Source organism: Salminus brasiliensis, chromosome 24, assembly GCF_030463535.1.
Source record: "Salminus brasiliensis chromosome 24, fSalBra1.hap2, whole genome shotgun sequence".
NCBI lineage: Eukaryota > Metazoa > Chordata > Actinopteri > Characiformes > Bryconidae > Salminus > Salminus brasiliensis.
In genome coordinates, this window is record NC_132901.1 from 14,789,672 (window position 1) to 14,809,543 (window position 19,872).

At 41.4% G+C, this 19,872-nt stretch overlaps 1 protein-coding gene across 2 annotated transcripts in view; it reads right to left on the reverse strand.

Moving 5' to 3' along the window:
- The window catches only part of fbxw7 (F-box and WD repeat domain containing 7), a 179,033-nt gene that overhangs the window by 30,443 nt on the left and 128,718 nt on the right, over positions 1-19,872 (reverse strand). The window contains exon 1 of one of the 2 annotated variants that reach the window (XM_072669890.1): positions 8,298-8,468. The exons of the other annotated variant lie outside the window; for it this stretch is intronic. Within the exon in view, the coding sequence (XP_072525991.1) occupies positions 8,298-8,336 (39 nt within the window). The 5' untranslated portion in view covers positions 8,337-8,468. Of the gene's footprint in view, positions 1-8,297; positions 8,469-19,872 lie in introns of those variants that run through there. 2 annotated transcript variants of the gene reach the window in all.

Genomic DNA, 19,872 nt, shown 5'->3' on the forward strand with positions numbered 1-19,872 from the left:
GAAAATGCTTAAGTGATTTTGCCTTTTGGAGATTACCATCATTATGCTCCTCCTTTTAATAGTAAAAGTAATTTAGCGTTTGTTTTCAGCACCAATTATTCCATATATATCTATATATATCTATATATATATATATATATATATATATATATATATATATATATATATATATATATATATATATATATGGATATCTGGCATCAACCAGGAGGACAACGTTTCAGAGACAACCCACTGATGAAGCAAGAAAAAACAAAAACGAAAATAAGCTGCACGTCACGTTAAAGCCCCAGGACGGAAGCACGCTGACATTTACAGTATATTCTGAGCAACTGCAGGAGTCTTTTGGAGACTGCTACTTTCACTGCCTCAGTCAAGATCATAGATCACTGCATGTCTGTGTGCTTAGCACCATCAAGAAAACATCAACCTATTCTAATAACTGCCAACAAATCCAATACATACATACGTTATATGGACAAAAATATTGGGACACCAAAATAAGAAAAGAAAAAAAAAAAAATGAACGAATGTTTATCTTGCTTTTGTTGTAGTAACTGCCAAAGAATGCCTTCTACTAGATTCTGCAGTATTGCTATGAGGATTTGATTGCATTCAGCAACAAGAGCATCTTTGAGCACCTCATCCCAAACGTATTGGATGAAGCACAGTCATTCCAGACAACACATTTCTTCGGAAGGGTTGCACACAAATCATTGGACATAGTGTCTTTTCTCCACCAACATACTAACTGCCAACATTAACTTGTCTTTCTATTACCAAAGCCACTGTTCTCCACTTCAGACCATACCTGTGCATGAAAAAAACAATGTTTCTCTAAAAACACAATTTTCTTATTAAACCCACTAGAGCGGGGCAATATGGTAAAAATACTATGACATTATTTAGACATTTTCACGATGCACGTAACCACAGACTAAATACATCAATAGCCACATTCTTAAAAAATACTACTGTCTCATACTAAATACAGTGACCTTTATTCAACATCTGCTGCACTTCATCTAATTAAACCAGTCTAATTACACTGCATTTTAATCAAACCAGCAGTCGATGAATGTTTGATAAGCACCAACATCCTCAATACGCTTAGAAGAGCATATTCTGCATCACGATACAAAAAATATCGTCATATTGCCCAGCTCCAAAACCCACTATTCTCCTCTAAAAACCTACATTGTCCATGAAACGCTGCGATTCTAAACCAACCATCACCATTCATCACCGAAACAACCATTCTTGCCCTGAACATCACTATTCTACACCCAAACTCCAACCCAATTGAATCAAGCACCAAAGCCCCATCATTCTTGAACCACCAACACCATCAGTTTCCACCAAACATCCTCATCCTTGAACCATGCCCCACCCAAGTTTCAACACCCGCCAGTAAGCTCCAACATTCAGGAACTGAGCCTAAGAATTACAGAGCAGAACCCATTCAAAATATAGAAAGAAAAAGAATGGTTCTTCTGCTGTCTACAGAATAAGGCTGTCTAGGAAAAGATGGTTTTGATCTTAAGGAGTTGGAAAGCTGATGTTCGAGTCAGTCAGGCAGCTAGACTTTCAAGAGGTTGGCTGTGTGTACTGGAAACACCCAAGTGTGCGCACACGCCTGACAAGACCAGCAAAAGGGCAATGGTTGCTCCATTGGCGTGAGATGGAGAAGGTCGATTCATATCAGCTGGAGGAGAAAAATAGAGCGACCCTATTCTTTACTGGCCTCTTTCTTCACCACCCATTCCCCCCTCCTCTTTCACACATGAACACACACACGCACGGGCCGAGATGGCCCTCTTTTTGGGGAATAGTTGGTGCCGAGCTACAGAGCATCTAGCCTGAAAAACAAAGGTTCAGTGTGTCCTCGCACAACGAGATCCTGGAGCACATCTGAATAAAAACTATTTTTAGGGGCGCAAGTACAGAGCTCAGAACGAATCTCTGCTTTCGGCAAATCAGGACCGGCCTTTTAGGGATCAGCACAGGAACCGGCGCTTACAATAGGACCCCTTTGTTCATTGTACGATGGGGTATAAAAGTGGCAAAGGATGTTTAGAGAAATTTTGGTGAACGAGACAGAGTAATGGCTACATCTGGCACTCAATATTTCCGTCAACAGTCTCCATCCGGCGTCGGAAAGCATAACGTGTAAAGAGAGCGTTACACAATAGAGCTGCGAGATACATCACTTGTTAATCAATACTGCAATATGCAAATGAGACCTCTAACCAATCAATCAGGGTTTCAGTGGGAGTATCTTGACCAAGCACGTACGTGTATGCGAGTGTGCATGTGTATGTATATGTACACATATATAAAAAAAAAAAACACTAAACAATCGATTACCCAAGTATTGGGACACCTACAAGATTTTGCTAAAGACATTAATATGTACCCCCTTTTGTTCTCTAGCAGCAGGTCGGGAACTCCCAAGTTATTGAGTCAGCAGAGCATCAGTGATTTTCCTACGCCTCAGCAGTCTGTGATCCCACTCTAACTTTACGTGGTCTGACGCATCACGTGCTGTGGTTCCTAAATGCTTCCACTTTCCAATAATACCACTCTCGGTTGACAGTGGAATATCCAGAAGGGAGGAAATCTCACTAACTGACTTGTTGCAAGGGTGGCATCCTACTACAGCACCATGCTGAATCCACCCATTCTTTCACTAAAGGCAGACTACATGGCTAGATGCTTTTATAAGCCTGTGGAAAAGGGACTGAATTAAACGCTTGAACTCAATGATTCATGGGTGTCCAAATACTTTGTGTACATACTTCCCAAACAATATTTATGCCATTTGGTAGACTATATTAAAATACTACCTAACATAGCCTAAGCTAAAGCATTAGCTAACATTCTGAAATGAAGCACTAGCCACAGGCTAAAAGTATATTAGGTCTCAGCTATAGCACTGGCCATAGGCTCATACATGGAGCCAAAAGCTAATATATTAAACCTGGGCTACAGTGTTAACCCCAAGCTAAAACATTAACAAGCTAATGTTAACATCAGAGCTAAAGCACTCAAATGAGTATATTTACCCCAAGGTAACATGGTAACATGTTTAGCCCCAAGTAAAGGGCAATAAAGAGCAATATATGTTAACCCTGCACTGCACATGCTAATATGTTAACCCTGAGCAAACCCCGAAACCACATTATCAATACAACACTATGGGAAATATTGCACTGCTACACCTCTAGCAGTAACAAATCACAATATCAGTATTTCAGCTGTATAGTGAAGCCCCTTCAGACAATTTCTGTTGCCTTCTGAACCAGAAGCAGCAGCTGAAACTGTGATGAGACGGGAGCAGACAAGCTGTGTGTGATACAGCCATCAAAACAGCAGAGCCCTCAGATTTAATTCCCTCATTTCCATCTGCCTACAGGAACCAGTGGACCACCGCGAGGAAAGTTATTTGTGTATGATGCAGAGTCTCGGGTTCTGATTAAGGGACCCCGTGCTGTGAAGGCCACCGGAAGACGGAGAAGCAAAGCAGAACAAATTGTGATTTACAGTCAGAGAAATAGTCCTCAATGCTTTTCAGCTTTGATGTGACAATCTAACAAGTCTCGAAATTTTACATTAATTTTTAACATCTCTGACTTTAAAGACCTCATTTCACAGACACATTTTTTCGTGCTCATTTAACCTAAAATGTAATGTGCATACATTGCACAGGTTTCTAAATGCACCACTCCCTCCTCTGTCCATATACAGATATTGTTTGAGAGGTCTCAAATTAGCACATTCATATTTACATAGTCCTGCTAATTCACCCACAGCATTTTAAGGCCTATCCACTCAACCTACAGTGGATTAGTCCCACCTGCTCAGCATACAGCAGATCAGCCCCACCCATTAAACCTCCAGCAGGATGGCTAGCCCTACCTGTTCGGCCTATAGCAAATTAGCCTCATTTACATTTCTTTATACGTCTGAAACTTTTATAACGTGCAGTTACTAAACCAGTAAATAATGTTCTTTCAAGCTTATTTGATCTTATTTGGGATAAGATATATATAAAAAGCACAGAATATAAAAAATATAAAAAATATTTCCATATAAACATATGGGCCCTTTAACTTCTCATTCATTCAACGAAAGGTTCTTCTACAGCATCGCTCCCACTCTGGTGCCTTTATCTTGTAAACAAATCAATAGTAACTATAAAATCGACTGGAAAGGAACACAGGGGATCAATAACGGTCGAGGGATTTGAATCTCTGGGTGTTGACCGGAATGCACCAATGACGAGCAGGGAGGACCGAAGAGAAGAATTTCTGCAGTGGCTGAATCTCAGCAGACCCGCAAACACACACGCACACAAATCTGTTTTCAATCCGACAGAAAAATGTGAAAGGCTTCAGTCCTCCTTCTGAAGGTCGTCTTATTTCTCCGAACGCGAGGAAGTGGTTTTGTTTTATACGATGGATCTGAGCACCAACCCACAGTTGTTAGCAAAATGGTGATCTCACAGGAATGGCAGTTCAGGAAAGGGTGTGTGTGTGAGGGTATGAATGAATGAGATTAGATAGTCGAAGGGTGGCATGTTGGATCAAGAGGGTGTGTATATGTATTTGTACAGAGATCAAACGCAGGAGGGCAGAGTCAATTTCATTTTAGGTCAGTCAATGAAACTCAACTTGTGAGTGATATGAACTCATGGATAATACTATTAGTAATATTAGCTATACGCATAGCTGTAAGTTTAAGTTCATATCTGGCATCTCTGGCTAAAGTCTTGCTTTGGTGTTTTTGCTGAAGTGCCCAATTAGTGTTTATTTACTGAATTCAACCCATTTAACCCAAGTAGACAATTTCGTTTCACTTCTACATTTGTAAGTAAAATGGCCAAATACGCAGGGTTACACATGACACTGTCAAAAAGCAAGAGAAACACTTAAACACCACACCCAACATTATCAGGGTATCACGCTGGTAGATATTAAAGCTCACAGATTCTGCTCTGAAAACGCTCATGTTACAACCTCACTGAAATCGGTTTGGATAAGAAGATGCTCTTGATAGCGGAGATGCTGATACTGCTCTTTTATGTGCGATGAGCTGCTTTACATGGCTGATGACTGACTGGCTGTTTGAATGAATGACGCCAATATCAGACTTAGGCCACATCACATAGCTTCTTCTCGCGGTTTTGGCCTCCTAATCACACAACAAAGTATTTAATATTCACAGTACTCAACACATTTAATTAAACCAGACTAATTACAAGACAACCATATCTACTATTTGTGACGGACACAGGTGGAATTTGGCCTCTGCTTTTATTAATTTGGCCTCAGTGGACAGTGAGCACACTGTCCCGGAGCGGTGGGTAGCCATTGCTATGGCGCCAGAGGAGCAGAGAGGTTGAAGGGCCTGGTCAAGGGTCCAACAGTGGCAGCCTGCCAAGCCTGGGCATCGAACACACAACCCTGTCATGAATAGTTCGGTGCCACCACTGCCCACTACACATTACACTGTTTGTAATAAAGCGTGCAGTTGACCTTAAGCACTGGTGATATCCTCGAAACTCTTACAAAAGCATACTGTGCATCAACACAGCGTTGTAGTTCACTAAAAAGGTGGTTTCTGAAAGCGTTCTCCATGGTGGAATCGGTTCATACGCCTGTTTTCTTTGCTTCACGAGGAAAAACACAGCTTTAATGCTAACTTGCACATGGAAGTTCAGACAGTTTACTTCGATTGAATTAGTGACTAGTGGCCGATCAGGAGTGTGTAATGTTAGGTTATGGAGACCTCTAGTTTGAACCGCACAATTTGGCACTGTATTTAGGTCTGATTTGTCCGTTATGCTGCTTACTGAGGAATGACATCAAACTTTGTGAGGTACTATCACCCCCTGCTGTGCTGGCAAGCACACAAAAGCATTTTAGGACAGTTTGTGCTTTCAGAAACGCTGCTGGTGAACTTCACAAACTATTTAACTGATCTTTACAGAAGAAAGGATTTGAATAGCGGTGTAAAGTTTGTTAAAGCAGCCGACATCTATAACACTGCTTGATCTGTAATATGCTGTGTTGTCCCTCGTTTCTGCTTCTTTCACACAGTACAATAAGGTTAAAAACAATGCACATCTGCAGAATTGCCATTGACCGAACTTCTAATTTTTGTTTGCATTTTGCAAATATGAATTACGACAGCCTTTTAGTCCAATAAATAACCAAATATCAAATATACTACACACAAAGCCAGAAACACAAGGAAAGAAATCTCAATTTTATAGTTGTAGCAAAAAAAAAACAAAAACAACAACTTCACAGCTCACACTGAGCCATTCTTTCCAAGCAAGCTCCTTTAACAGGGTTGACGCTGCACACCATGCGTAGCGGAAACGCTCAAGGGAAACAAAACAGGGTTTGTTTTTGGCAAGATCATAAGTGTGGCATCTCTAATTTACCTGCAAATTAGAGGCTGAAGCAGTCTACGATAACTAGCCACAGTCCTGGAAATAACTGCAAAAGATGAAGGGACTAACTCCAGCATTGTTCAGCCCAATCTCTATGCTCCATCTGAACGCCTTTACAAGCTGGCTCGGCGTGGAGTGACTGACGGGGCGTTTAGCTAATCTCCCTTATTGTTTTAAAGCGCTCACATCACGCAAAACTTCAATTTAACATTTTTATCCATCTACTCAGCCAACAGGAGGTTAAGGCCACTCCTTCACACTGATGTTATAAGGGGTGTTTGAGCTTAGATTTCTATTTGAAAGGGGCATAGCCAATCAGAACATGGCTTATGTAGCTCAGTCTTAATGGCACAGTAACAAAATAGCCTTTATAATTCTTCAGATTTCAGAGATGTTCCATTCATAAACCCACAAAAGCTCCGTAGAAACACACGAACAACGCAGATAACAGGCTCTTTAAGAAATACACCAATGTTTTTCTCTGGTTTTAGCATCTGCCCCTCAGCTCTGATTACAAGTTGGGGTTTTTCTGCTTATTTACAAGTTCAGGGAAACACGGTCACTGGTGATGAGCCTTATGCTACTGAAGAGGAAGACACAAATCTAGCTGAAAACTGCTGGAGTGCTCCTTTAAAAACACAGCCCAATACACTAATCAACAAGTAAGGCTGAAGACTAATGACCATGAACATCCCTCTGCAAGCCACTCTCACTGTCCAGCATGTAAAGCAGGTGAAGCAGGCAGCAGACATTTGCTAAACACTCTGAAAAGCCTGAAATAGCCCCTGCAGCAGGGTTTATTTGCTTATTGATCACTCCGTCGTTGTGCCAATGGATCTAATGGAGGAATGAGCTCGGTCTCATCGGCTCCCCAGCCTGAGATCCGTGTGTAAGGGTGGGTGTGAGGAGAGGGAGAAAGGGGGGGGGGGGGGTGGTTTATGAAGTGCTTTACTGCAGCAGGGGCGAGAACACACTCGTGGACTGCGGAGACACTCCACAACGCCCTTTTTGTTAGCGCGCGACGGTGCTGAAACGCGCGAGCAACACACAAGCAATAAACACCACTGCGTCGCTAATATGAACATGAAGCGAATATCAGCGCGCGCGCACGAGCTTCTGTACGAGCCACAACTGCGCTCTCCTGCGAGATCGCGAGACGGGATGGCAGCGCAGGTGCGCAGCAACAGCAGCAGCAATGCAAACGAGCAGAAGACGCGTATTGCACTGCAGTTGTGTGCATGCATAGCGAGGTAGCCGGTGTGCACGAGCGCACCAACACAAGCACGCGCGATGTGCACGCCTCAGAAATGCAAAACTGCAGGCCAAGGGCAGGTACGGCATTAGATAATCACTCCAGAAGACACTGCAAAATATAGCTGGCTAACCCCGTGTGCTAAAACCGGCTAGGTGTGCGGCGCGTGCGCGCGCGAGCGAGCCGCCTCAGACCTGCAGGGACGCAGGCAAGGGGAACGAGGTGGGTTTGAAGCTCCATAAAAACACAACGCTGGTCCGTCTGCGTTTGCGGTACGTGCTCAGGCTTATGTGCCCGGGATGTATGGACCTGTCGCGAGCGTGCGAGCGTGCGTGCGTGCGTGTGCACGGAGGGAGGGGGAAAACAGCGAAATGCTCGCGCAGGGCTTGAGAAGGCACGAGATGATTTCCTCCAACACCCTTCGTCCAAGGTGATCGGCTCCCCTCCTGCAGCCAGACCTGCCCGCAGTGGCCGGTAACCTCTAGCAAACGGCATCCTTCTAGTCCCAAATCCCAGAATCCCGCGCGAGCCGAGTCCAGAAGACCAGAACAAACAGTAAGATCCATCCGAGCCGGTTCTACTCACTTTATAGAAGATCATCTTGAGGGTGCCGTAGAAGCCCATGGCTGCGGTGGCGGTGCCCAGAGGAGCCGAGCTCCACCGCCACTCAGCCCACAGACGAAGAGGGAGAGACAGGCAGAGCTGGAGGAAGAGCGAGGGAGGGAGGGAGGGAGACAGACGGGGTATCCACACCGCGCGGAGGAGAGCGGGAGAATGAAGAGGAACGAGAGAGAGAGAGAGAGAGGGAGAGAGAGAGAGAGAGAGAGAGAGAGGACAGAGCAAGAGGGGCGGGGTGAGGAAACCAGTGAGGAAAAGGTTAAGCGCCCCCTTCTGGAGGACTCGTCAGTACAACCCGAGCAGGAGGCCTGTCAGATCCCTCCGTTCAGCAGTGGCCTGGATCAAAGCTGCACTTCTATGACTGCGCTTAAGATAATTATGACGCAACAATGACCGACGGTCCCGATTCTTTGATTTAGCATGTGGATATAATGACGTATTGTCTCAGGATTCTGACTCGAAATATGAAACAATCATACATTACAAAGTGATGACTGATTTTCCTCGAGATTTACTGCCATGTTAAAATGAACGAAATACATTTAATGACTTCATTTTCTTCAGACACTGATTTACGCTGAAATAATTCTTTAAGATTTAGATGTTTACTAATATTTCAAATGTTTAAAATGACCATCTTTACGAAAATGACTATTTCGATGTTGTGATCACAGCAAGTCAAAATATCTTCATTTGTAAAAATAATGAATGAGCTGGACACTGTTTTTAATCACACAAGGAATGGTTTTTAAGGAATGGTCTATTGTGATGTATTGCAAAATCTTTTTTATATTTAAGATTTGACCTAGCACATTAAAAATGATTGACAGTTTAAAGTTTGATATTAAAATAATAACTTAACTCAGAATTTAAATTAGTAATAATTATAAGTCCAGTGTTTAAGTCAAAATGCAGCCACATGCAAATTTTGCAGGCAACCCTGTTCAGACTGTCTTGTTGATTTTCTAAATGTAAACAAAACTAAAACATAACTGTTTATTTGCTTAATTAACATATCGCAAAATAAACCCCACTAAATATGGGGTGCGAAACAGATTCAGAAAAACCGGGAACACAATGTTTACCTTTACGTCTGTTCTAACTATATACTCAGAAAGTCCTGACTTAGTACATCAAATTAACGACTTTTCTTTAGTCCATAATACCTGGGTTACATATTCAGCCACACCAGGAGGCCAAGGGTGCAGGACAACTCCACACATGAAGTCAACTAAGAAGCAAGACAGTGGACCGTCAGAAAAGCCCCCAACACGCATTTCTACAGTGAAGGTCCAAAGACGGTGCTTTACACTTGTAACTGTCCCTGAACCTGCTGCCCCCTCAGAGTGGCACCCCTCTTCATGTTATTTCCCCCCGGCTGAGCACGCGGCATCTCTCACCCCAGGCTGCTTTGTGTTGGGCTGCATAATTACAGATCCCCCAGATGGAGAGAAAACACAGGCACTGGAAGTGCGGCTATAAAGAAAACTCTGTACAACATCCAAAACGCTGAATTCTCATCACGTCCCAGAACACACACACAACACAGCAGAAAAGTGTAGGTGTGTGTTGTACATATTTTAAAACACAATAGAGTAGACCAGACCGTTACTGTAACTTGCATTGGCATTCAAATGGGTGCTAATGAGGCTGAAGACAACCTGTGGAGGGTGGGGGGGGGGGGGGGGTGCCAACTAAAAAGTTCAAGTACCAGAATAAACAAATCTGTAACACAACAGAAGTGTGAGTATGGTATGTATGGTATGTGTATGGTTAATGCAGAAACATTAAAAGCGCTACCTCTGCAAACAAATAGATCCCCACTGATATCAGTTGGCCTGTCTAACTTATCTGAAACATAATACTTTGAGATTAAGAACAGTCAGGAAAGCACTGTTTACATTCAATTTTCACAATATAAAATATAAAATGACATAAGTTGATATCTGTATTTTTAGCCCCATAAAATCTGACCCTTGCTGACTAGTTAGAGTGACCACTAAGAAACCACCATATCATTCAGTAGAGTACTATTTACCAAAATCTGTACTAGACTCTAAAATTTGACTGGTCAAATGTTAAATTGGTATGGGACACACTACTTGTAACAGTTATATATGTGTATAAAATGAATGTGTCATCATTACCTGCTAAATATTATACTGTTAACAAAGAATTTAGTAACTGATAATGGTTAGAACAACAACAAAAGAAACTGCTGGAGTTTCAAACAAAAAAAGAAATGAAAGGCAAGCTAATGAGGCTAAATACTCAACCTGTAACTGTGACTACTGATTAAACACAGTAACTCACTTAAAACATTAAACTGATTGCTGAATTATTTTGAAGTACCAGAATTTATACCGTAATAATAAGTAGAACAGAAGAAGAATTTGTGGCCCAACTGATGTGCCTCTGATGAACCCTGCAGTTCTACTGGTATCAGCAAAAACATCACCTATAATTCTTAAAGCTGTGATTTTGCTGGTTTTAAAGAAGTATTTAAGACATGTGACCATTGAGACCTGATAGCACTGTCTTAAGTAAAACTCCTGCAGTATTAAAAAAATAATAAATAAAAAATTATAATATATATATATATACACACACACATTATATATATATATATATATATATATATATATATATATATATATATATATATATATATATATATATATAGTATATTTACATAAGTAAATAGTTAGAGTGCTCCCCATTCATAAATATAAAAAACAAACAAAAAAACACACACCTACGTAATACCCTAAGACTTTTACACAGTACTGTATCGAATACACAACCTGTAAATGAAGACGATGGTCTAAAAGCCTACACAAAACATCTGAGGACAACCCTCATTAGCATTCGCATGCTCTGGCGCAGTCCAGGAAAAAGCCAATTGATTTCATGAAAAGAAGGGGGGTGACGACAAAGAGGGGGGCTCTGACAGGTAACCACATTTCCTAAACCTACACGCAGCCCCACAGCGCCACGGCAACACATGAAAGGACTTCTCTTGTTCTTATCAGTGTCGACAAAAAGGACAAGGAGAACCTGCACCATGTTTAAGGGACATCTGCGAGTGAGTGCATGCTGCATTCATCCCGGCAGCTCCCTCAACGTGTTCAGACAGCTCCTCTCCACTCAGCCTGAGTGATGCACCAGCCTCCAGGCAGCTTCACAGAGTCCACACTGATGTTTAAACCCCCCACAAAAACAGTTTGACTTCCAAATTCAGCCTTAGAGTTCACCACAGCCTCACACTACAGGTGAGCCAAAATGCTCATTAACTCACTCTTTAAATTAAAACTTCAAAGAAATCTCTACTATAATTATTCTTACTACTTAATCACACAAATGATTTGAAATGAGCACTTAACTCGATTTCATTACACTTTGATACTTATTACATTTTTAAAAAGTAAAACTACTAGTTTTAAAGTCCAGATATAATCCTAATACTCAAAATGCATGAAATTAGCAAAAAGTTCAAATATTTACACTTAACATTAACAAAATGTATCATTTGACCAGGGGTGCACAAACTTTGGTATTAGACTAAGTATTTTCTCTGCATTGAAATATGTATATTCTGAAGATTGACATATCAAATGAGTTTAATCAACTATTTAGTCTATTTCTAGTCTATTCATATTCAAGTCCATTTTCAATTATCGTTTTTAAACACAAAGTACAAATTAGTTTCACATTTTTTTTTAGTTTGATACATTCACAGTAAAATTCACAGAACAAAATTCAAAGCAGCTACTGAACTTTGTTTAAATGTAATATTAAAATAGTTTCATTTCTAATCACTTAGAAACTGTTAGATTTCATTACCAGGCTAAACAAATAGTAAATGTGAATGTGCTACATGCTAATATAATTGCACTCCTCGTCTTTAACGTGAAAATACTCATTGCTAGTCACTATTTTCAACCTAATACATTAATGCCAAGTTTGATATTTAGTTCCAGTCTTAAGGTTTTTTTATTTTTACTTTTAATTTTTAACCATTTTCTAACTGCAATTGGTTCATTCGGAAATTTTCACTTTAATGTTGCAATTCTATATATACAAGATTTAAGGGAGATTCTACAATGTTGTATTGTACATTAAAACGACACTTCCTTAAGTAAACCTTTTTTTTTTTTAGTAGCAGAGTCTCTGTTTCTGTGTGTGGTATCGGTCAGCCCATGTAGAAGTAAACACACCAGTAAGACACACCAGTGAAGAATTTAACACCACAAAATTCAGACACAATAGAGTCTTTAAGGTGGGGCTGTAGTTTTGTATTTTACTCAGGTGACAAACCTCGCAATTCCACAGAAACCCATTCAGATTAGCCAATCAACTGGAATAGGTGCCCTGACACACAACAAATCTGTGCTTCGCCATTTTGTTTACATCTTCCCCTGCTTTGGCACGACGGCGCCGGCTCAAATAAATTGTCTACTGTGATCGAAGCAGAATAAATAAACCTTACTGTGCCTAGCGGCAGTGTTACAGCACTCATCAAAGCTGAATCAGGCCAAATGAAACCTGCAAACTATCGGTTAAGTATTAGCAAATGTGATCGCCATTTGTGTGACCGCATTCATTACAAAGGTACCGCACACACAGAGGCCAACAGGCCATTCGCAGGTAGAACGAGCACTGCTGAATATCAAACAGGCTTTATTGAGTGAGAAGGCTGTGTGTAACTACTCTAAGTCTGCGGTAGGGCTACGCTAAACACTCTTCTGTCAACGTGTTTTTAGCCCAGCAATGATTACAAGGCGAGGCAAGTTTTTGTATAACATTTCATACACAAGTCTCAATGCGGATTCCCTTCCCACACTTTCATTCAACATCAGGCGGCCATACACATACACACTCACCAAGCAACTTTTCTCAAAACAGCCTCAATTCTACAGGGCATGGATTCTACAAGATGTTGGAAATGATTCTTTGTAGGATCTGTTGACACGATTGCCTCATGCAATTGCTTAAGATTTTTCAGAAGCACTTTCATGCCGCCAATCTCCTGTTCCGATTTGGGGTCCGGAAAGGCCACTGAACTCATGGTCATGTCCATGAAACCAGTCTGAGACGACTTTTGACTTGTGACCTGGTGTATTTTAATGCTAAATGTGGTAGATGAAGGTGAAGGTGGCTAAATTGTGGCCATGAAGGTACGCACATGTTTAACAATGATACTCAAATAGTCTGGCATTCAAGCGATTATTGATTGGACTGGACTGTTCACACAAGGCAGGGCGGGTCCATGGATTCAAGCAGTGGTTGCCACATTCTGACTTCGCCATCCTGAAATTCAGCAGAGCAGGCTACACTGTCCCAGTCTTCAACTGTCCAGTTTTGGGGAGACTGTACACTGTCCACTGCAGCCTCAGCTTTCTGTTCTTGGCTGACAATGCTACAACAGCAGAAGATCAAGTCAGATTTTACCTAGCTAGCTAATTCTGCTTGCTATAACTGAACAAAGTGGCAGCCTTTGTCAGCTTAAACTAGTCTGGACATTCTCTGTTGACCTCCCTCAACAAGACGTTTCCATCTGTAGAACGGCTACTGACTGGGTGTTAGTATATTGTACTGTTCTCAGTAAACTCTGCTCACAACAGCTCACAATCCATGAGATCACGGACATCATTCGAATGGTTGATGAAGATGGCCCATATCTGCAGGACTGTGTGTATTACACCGCTGCCACACGGTTGGCTGATTGGATGTACAGGTCCTCTCGAAATGAAAGTCTAACAGATGTCCCCAAAGCAAGTGTTAGTGAAGGAACAGTGTGTGTGTGTGTGTGTGTGTGTGTGTGGCAGGGTCAACTCCACAGCAGCAGCAGCAGCAGCCTCAGCCTCTTCAAAGAGCTCAGCCCTGGCCCTCGCTCACATGCCACACATTCCAGTCCGCTGTGTAAAGTTTAGCCGAGGTTTTTGTCTGTAAAGGCGAGAGAAAGAGCGCTACACACATACACACAAAAACCTGCCCATGAGGCCCCCCTGACACACACACACACATTCATGCAGGGGTTGCCAGGGTGATGTACAGACAAGGAAAAAAAATAAAGGAAGGGGTCTGGGTTAGAGCCTCAGTCCTTCTAGCTTTCTTCTCGTTTACATCACAGCATTATTCCTAAAAGACACCCCTCAGCAGGTCATCCACTAGGGCTGCACCACAATCATAACACCTGCTTTTATGATATTAAAAATCTAAAACTTTTTGCAGTTCTGAACGCCCGCCCGCCCCCCCCCCCCCCCCCCCCCAGACACACCGGGTCACATACCCACTTTGTGTTCTACAATAGAAATTTTAACTTCTAAAACCAATCCGCCTCAACAAACCAGTATAATGAATAATGCTGATGCTTAGGGCCTGTCATATAGGTTTACTGTGGAGTACTGGGAAGCAGAATATGCAATCACAGAGATGTCAGCAAAGGCTGTGGTTAATAAGAGGATGCACATGAGAGTCTCTTTGGCGGCAAAATGACCAGAAATCAATGTGGGCCCTGAATCACAAACAGCAGAGGAACATAATCAGTTTTCTTGCTTAACAGCTCTGCAAACATGTGCATTAAGGGCTAAGTGCTAATCACAGAAGGCAAACACTCTAGTACCTATTAAATTGAGTCTCGAGTAAATAACTAAAAAGGTGTGGACACGGCTGAACAACAGTTATTAAAACAGCTGATAAATATGATGCACTAATGAGCGAGCGGCACTTTATTTGTACTTTTGGGGAAGTATCTGTGGAACTGTGCAACTGGCTTATTGGGAACGGAACGAAGGCCGTTGTTGGGTCCTGGGGGTACACGTACCAGGATTTGGCAACCACAGCTGGAGTCCAGTGATTTCAAACCCTGGTCCTAGAGGATAACCTTGTATTTTACACTGCTCCCAATACATCTGACCCAGCTAATTAGCTAATTAACAAACCCCTTCTGAGTTACACTTACATTTAAGGCATTTAGCAGACGCTCTTGTCCAGAGCGACTTACAAAAGTGCTTTGCTATTTACTTAAGAATAACCTCAGCTATTTTGAATAGGCTAAAATTCAAAGATACCTCTAAGTTAAGACACTACTAAACACAAGTCAATAGGGTGAACATGCGTTAAGAATGAAGGAAACATGCATTAAAGCAGGAATCCACTAAAATGTGCAGGTCAGGGTTGGGAACCAGTGCTTTACTCAATCCAAAAAACAAACAAAAAAAAAAATCAACATTTTATTATAGCACTGTGCAAATGTTTGGTTGAGACCTTCTAGCTCCAAGCTAAGCTGTGTGTAGCACAGACAGTGGTGTTGTCTAGAAGAGAAACAGGAAGAGAAAGTACACCAGAGTAGCAGTGAGAAATCTTGCTACTTCATTTATTCCTAGTATTTATTCCATTTGTGGAACATAAACCAAGTGACTAAATGCGTAATATTAGCTCAAACATTCTCAACATCTGCGTGATGTGGATGGTAGCAATGTTGATGCTGAGAAATGTTTCAGGACTAGGACCTTCTCCAACCTGGCCTTCCAAAATGTTCCCAAGGAAACGGGCTCAGTCGTGGCACATGCTTCCAAGTTGGCCGCATTTGCAGACCTTGTGGCCAAGGCTGTTGGTCATTAGAGCCTTATAGCCATCATTCCACCGGCTTCAGCACAAAGATTCACGGTAGAGTCGGGGAGAAGATGAAGAGGTGGAGCTGGCCATTCGTCAGACGATTGCCTGGGAACTTGTGACAGGTGCAATTTTGTTCCTAACAACAGGCTGCAGTAAGTCATGCTGGGGCACACTTTCAGACCACGCTCAGATACACCTCACAATCGCACCAGCGGGCGCTTGTTAAGGACACGGCCTATACAGCGGCTCCAGTTCAACCAAAAGAGTGTAGTCTTATGATATTTCAACCACTAAAACAAATAAAATCATTTAAAAGATTTAATAATATTCTGATCTGTTTAGGATTTCTCATTTGCTGTGTGTTTTTAGATGAGAAAATTTGAATGTAATATGAAAGTAGCTTTTAATTTTTTTAAGCTAGAGGTTTAAAACATTAAACTCCTGCTAAAAGCTGCCAAGAAGCCTGCAGTGAGTTTCAAAACTTCACAAAACTGCGGAATTCAGAGCCTCGGTGACTGGCAACACAGTGTGACGTGAAGTCATCCTCATCCTTCAGATCCAGCAGATGACACTGGGGTTAATGAATTCGCCCGGCGATCAGCACGTCCCTCCAAGCACAATGCTGCCATCTGCTCCTGACTCGATTAGCGACTAACGCTTAGCCTCCAACTTATCACCGAACCAGCGCTCCATCATCTCCGACTGTCCGTTTCAGAGAGACAGCAAAAGGCGGACAGTGACTGGGTCTCAAAGGAAGTGTGTGTGTGTATAATGAGAAAGAATGAATGATGCATTGATTTGTAATGGATCACTGTTCAATCTGCCTAGCACACAAATTAGCAAACAAACAGGGTGAGCTAAACAGGGCGCAGATGTGAGCAACGACAGAACGGCTCTGTTTATGTTAGAAATGAATCACATTCGCTAACTAGAATCACTGTGCTAAAGTTAGATGTAATTAATGCCAAGACACAAGTTCTCTTAGCATTTATATCTAGAATAAAGTTCACAAAACCACATGAAATAAATCTTTATGAATTGTTTTAATTGATATATACATTTTCATTAAATCAATTGTGTATAAATATAAATAAATATTATATAAGTGATTCAACACTTTTGAACACATACAGTTTTTCTATTGTTTTGTTAAAATCAGTATAGTATAGTTTTTATATAGAAAAACTGAAAAACTTTATATAGGAAAACTGTTCAAAAGTGTTGAATTACTTTATTTTTATTATATGTATTATATATTATATTATTATATATTTTCTATTGTTTTGTTTAAAATCAGTAGCATCTCAGACTGAATTTCAGGCTAAATCACTTTGGTAGCTGTATGGTTTGGTGAATTTCAGCGCTCAGAGAGCAAACAGATCAAAGAGCATTTCACATATGTACATTTATGGGTTAAAGTTAGAAAGCAGCAGGGGGGAATAAAGCTAGAACGATATCGCTAGCGTTAAAGCGTCTGCAGTTGCTAGCGACGAGATCGTTTCTGAAGCAAAAAAAAAACAAAAAAAACTGAATTTTATAACCTTTATACGTCAACACACCACTTTAAAGGCAAACCTGAAACCCTTCATAAACTCAGAATAACGCAGTCCACACATACACACACGCTCGGCGACAGATGCAATAATGACATAATTTATCTCCCCGGGATTAATACTGGCTTTTATGTTCTGTTTATCTTGCGGCAAAATCTAAATAGGACTTTTCATTTGCCCAGTGAGAGCGAGGAAGGTCAATCTTTATGATAATACTGGGAGACACTTTCAGCTCCACAGAAACAGGCCCGGACCATCAGCCCCGGACCGAGAGACAACTTATAAAAGGCCCTAATGCTGTACTTTTCTTGTACTGTATATTTTTGATTTGAGGTCCAATTACAATGCTTATGCGGCTTTATGGTCCAAAAACGGTCATAACTCACTTTTACACAATATATTCCAACATCTATTTATTCCTTAGAATTTAACAGGCTGTTTTTGTCTGTCACTGTTTATGAGCTCTGCTCGGATTGGCTGTGCTGTGACCCTTTAAAAAGCACTCAGAGCTGAAACACTTCTGAGATCGATAATATGAATGGGTGGGGGTAATCTGTGGTGGGTGAAGATTTGTACAGGAATTTGCTCTTATGCCCCTGGAAAAACAGTGAATTTAAAATATTACAGGTTTGCTTCCATATATGGACTGTATTGACAGGAAATCGTCAAAATAAGAATTGTGCTCTATTTAAATATTAAACTGGCTATTAATCCTAAAAATTGAACTAAATATGTAACAGTCATTGTTAAACATCACAGTTTATATGATTATATGAGGCTGAGGCGTAGCATAAAATGTCTACATTATCAGGAACACAAACTACAACCATATAGAAGATTCAGTTTGATTCCAGGCAAACTTTAGTTTCAGGATCTGGGAGGGTGGAACGTTCTGACACTCCCTGCAGTGGTTCAGTGCTGCTGAACATGAGGCGGAGTGCTGAAGATCAGAAAACAGAGGAAATCAACACACAGCTGCTCTTCTCTTGCATGAGGAGCCAGGTTTGCCTTTGCTTTGTTAAAACGCAACTTTTTCCCCCAAAGGAACGAATGGGGTGCAAAGCTTTGAGCCTCCTCCTTCTTCCACATGATACACTAATCAGACCCAACCAACCACATAGCTTACCACAGACACCATAGCGATCACCTGGAAGTTTAAAGCAACTTTCTTACAAACACAAAGCAACACCCTAACAACCATTAAGCAACTCCGTCTTATCGACACTTTAGCAATCCTCACGTGGTATTCCATAGCAACCTCCTAACAAACAGTTGTGCTTTAGTGACAGAAGCAGAATGCAGAAGCTTAGCAAGTCAAAGCAGGAACTTCTAAACTTGCTTATAACTGTACATACAACTGAGGCAAATAGAATGGTTGTGCAAATGTTTGGGCACTTCTGATCAATAATATTTTGCAGATTCAGTAAAAACAAGTAAACAAAGGCTCTACAGCATGTTTAGACGAGGCTTATTTACTGAATATAACATGCCAAAAGAAATATCATGTATATAATGAGTAAACACTTTTGTACATGCCACGTTTAGTTTTTTTTAATTAAGCAAGTAAAAAATACATTTTAGAATGTGCAGATATGATTAAACTTTTGCATGAGACTGTATAGTTAGTGTCTTCCTCAAAATGAAAAGAAGGTTTTAGGTAAATGCTCGTCACAAGGGTTGTTAAAACCCCACACTGAAGTTCTTCTGGCACAAAGATAACAGATCTGAGCGCTAATGACCTTAAAGCAATCACAAAGTGAGAAAGTGAGCGGATTCCCCAGGCAGTACTTTTGTCAGCTGTTTCTACATAGAAAAATGGCAGATCTAAAACAGATTTCTATTCGCCATGTTAAGCTACACTAAACCGACAAGGAAAACATGTTCCCAAACTTTTGACAGGCCGGGTCAGCGGGTCAACATTTGACCAGCTAATTAGCAGCCCCTTACGGGTGGAACAAGGGTCTTGTTAGATCACTGACAACACTGCAGAGAGCAGCAGGTCCCGGCCTTGGCCATTCCGGAGTAAGGAACATGTGGGAAGGTTCATAAATCTTCAAAGAGAAAGTGTGAAAGTGTGTGAGTGAAGGAGGGAAAAAAAAAATATCCTGACGTAAATCAGTCCAGAGGAAACGGACGCGTTAAATTAGCCGCACGGACTGGGTCGCTCGCATCGGGCCGTGGCGAGAGGGCAGCACATGTGCAGAACATCAAAGAGAGGGAAACGTTAAAAGCTAGACTCTGAGCCTTCAGTGAGACTGAGAAAGACGTCTTTCTTCAAAGCCATGGTGACCTTCAGCACCACAGACCCGCTCCGAAAAGACTCTAACACACTCCGGTTTCATCTCCGCTTCCAGGTCAGCGCTTGAAAC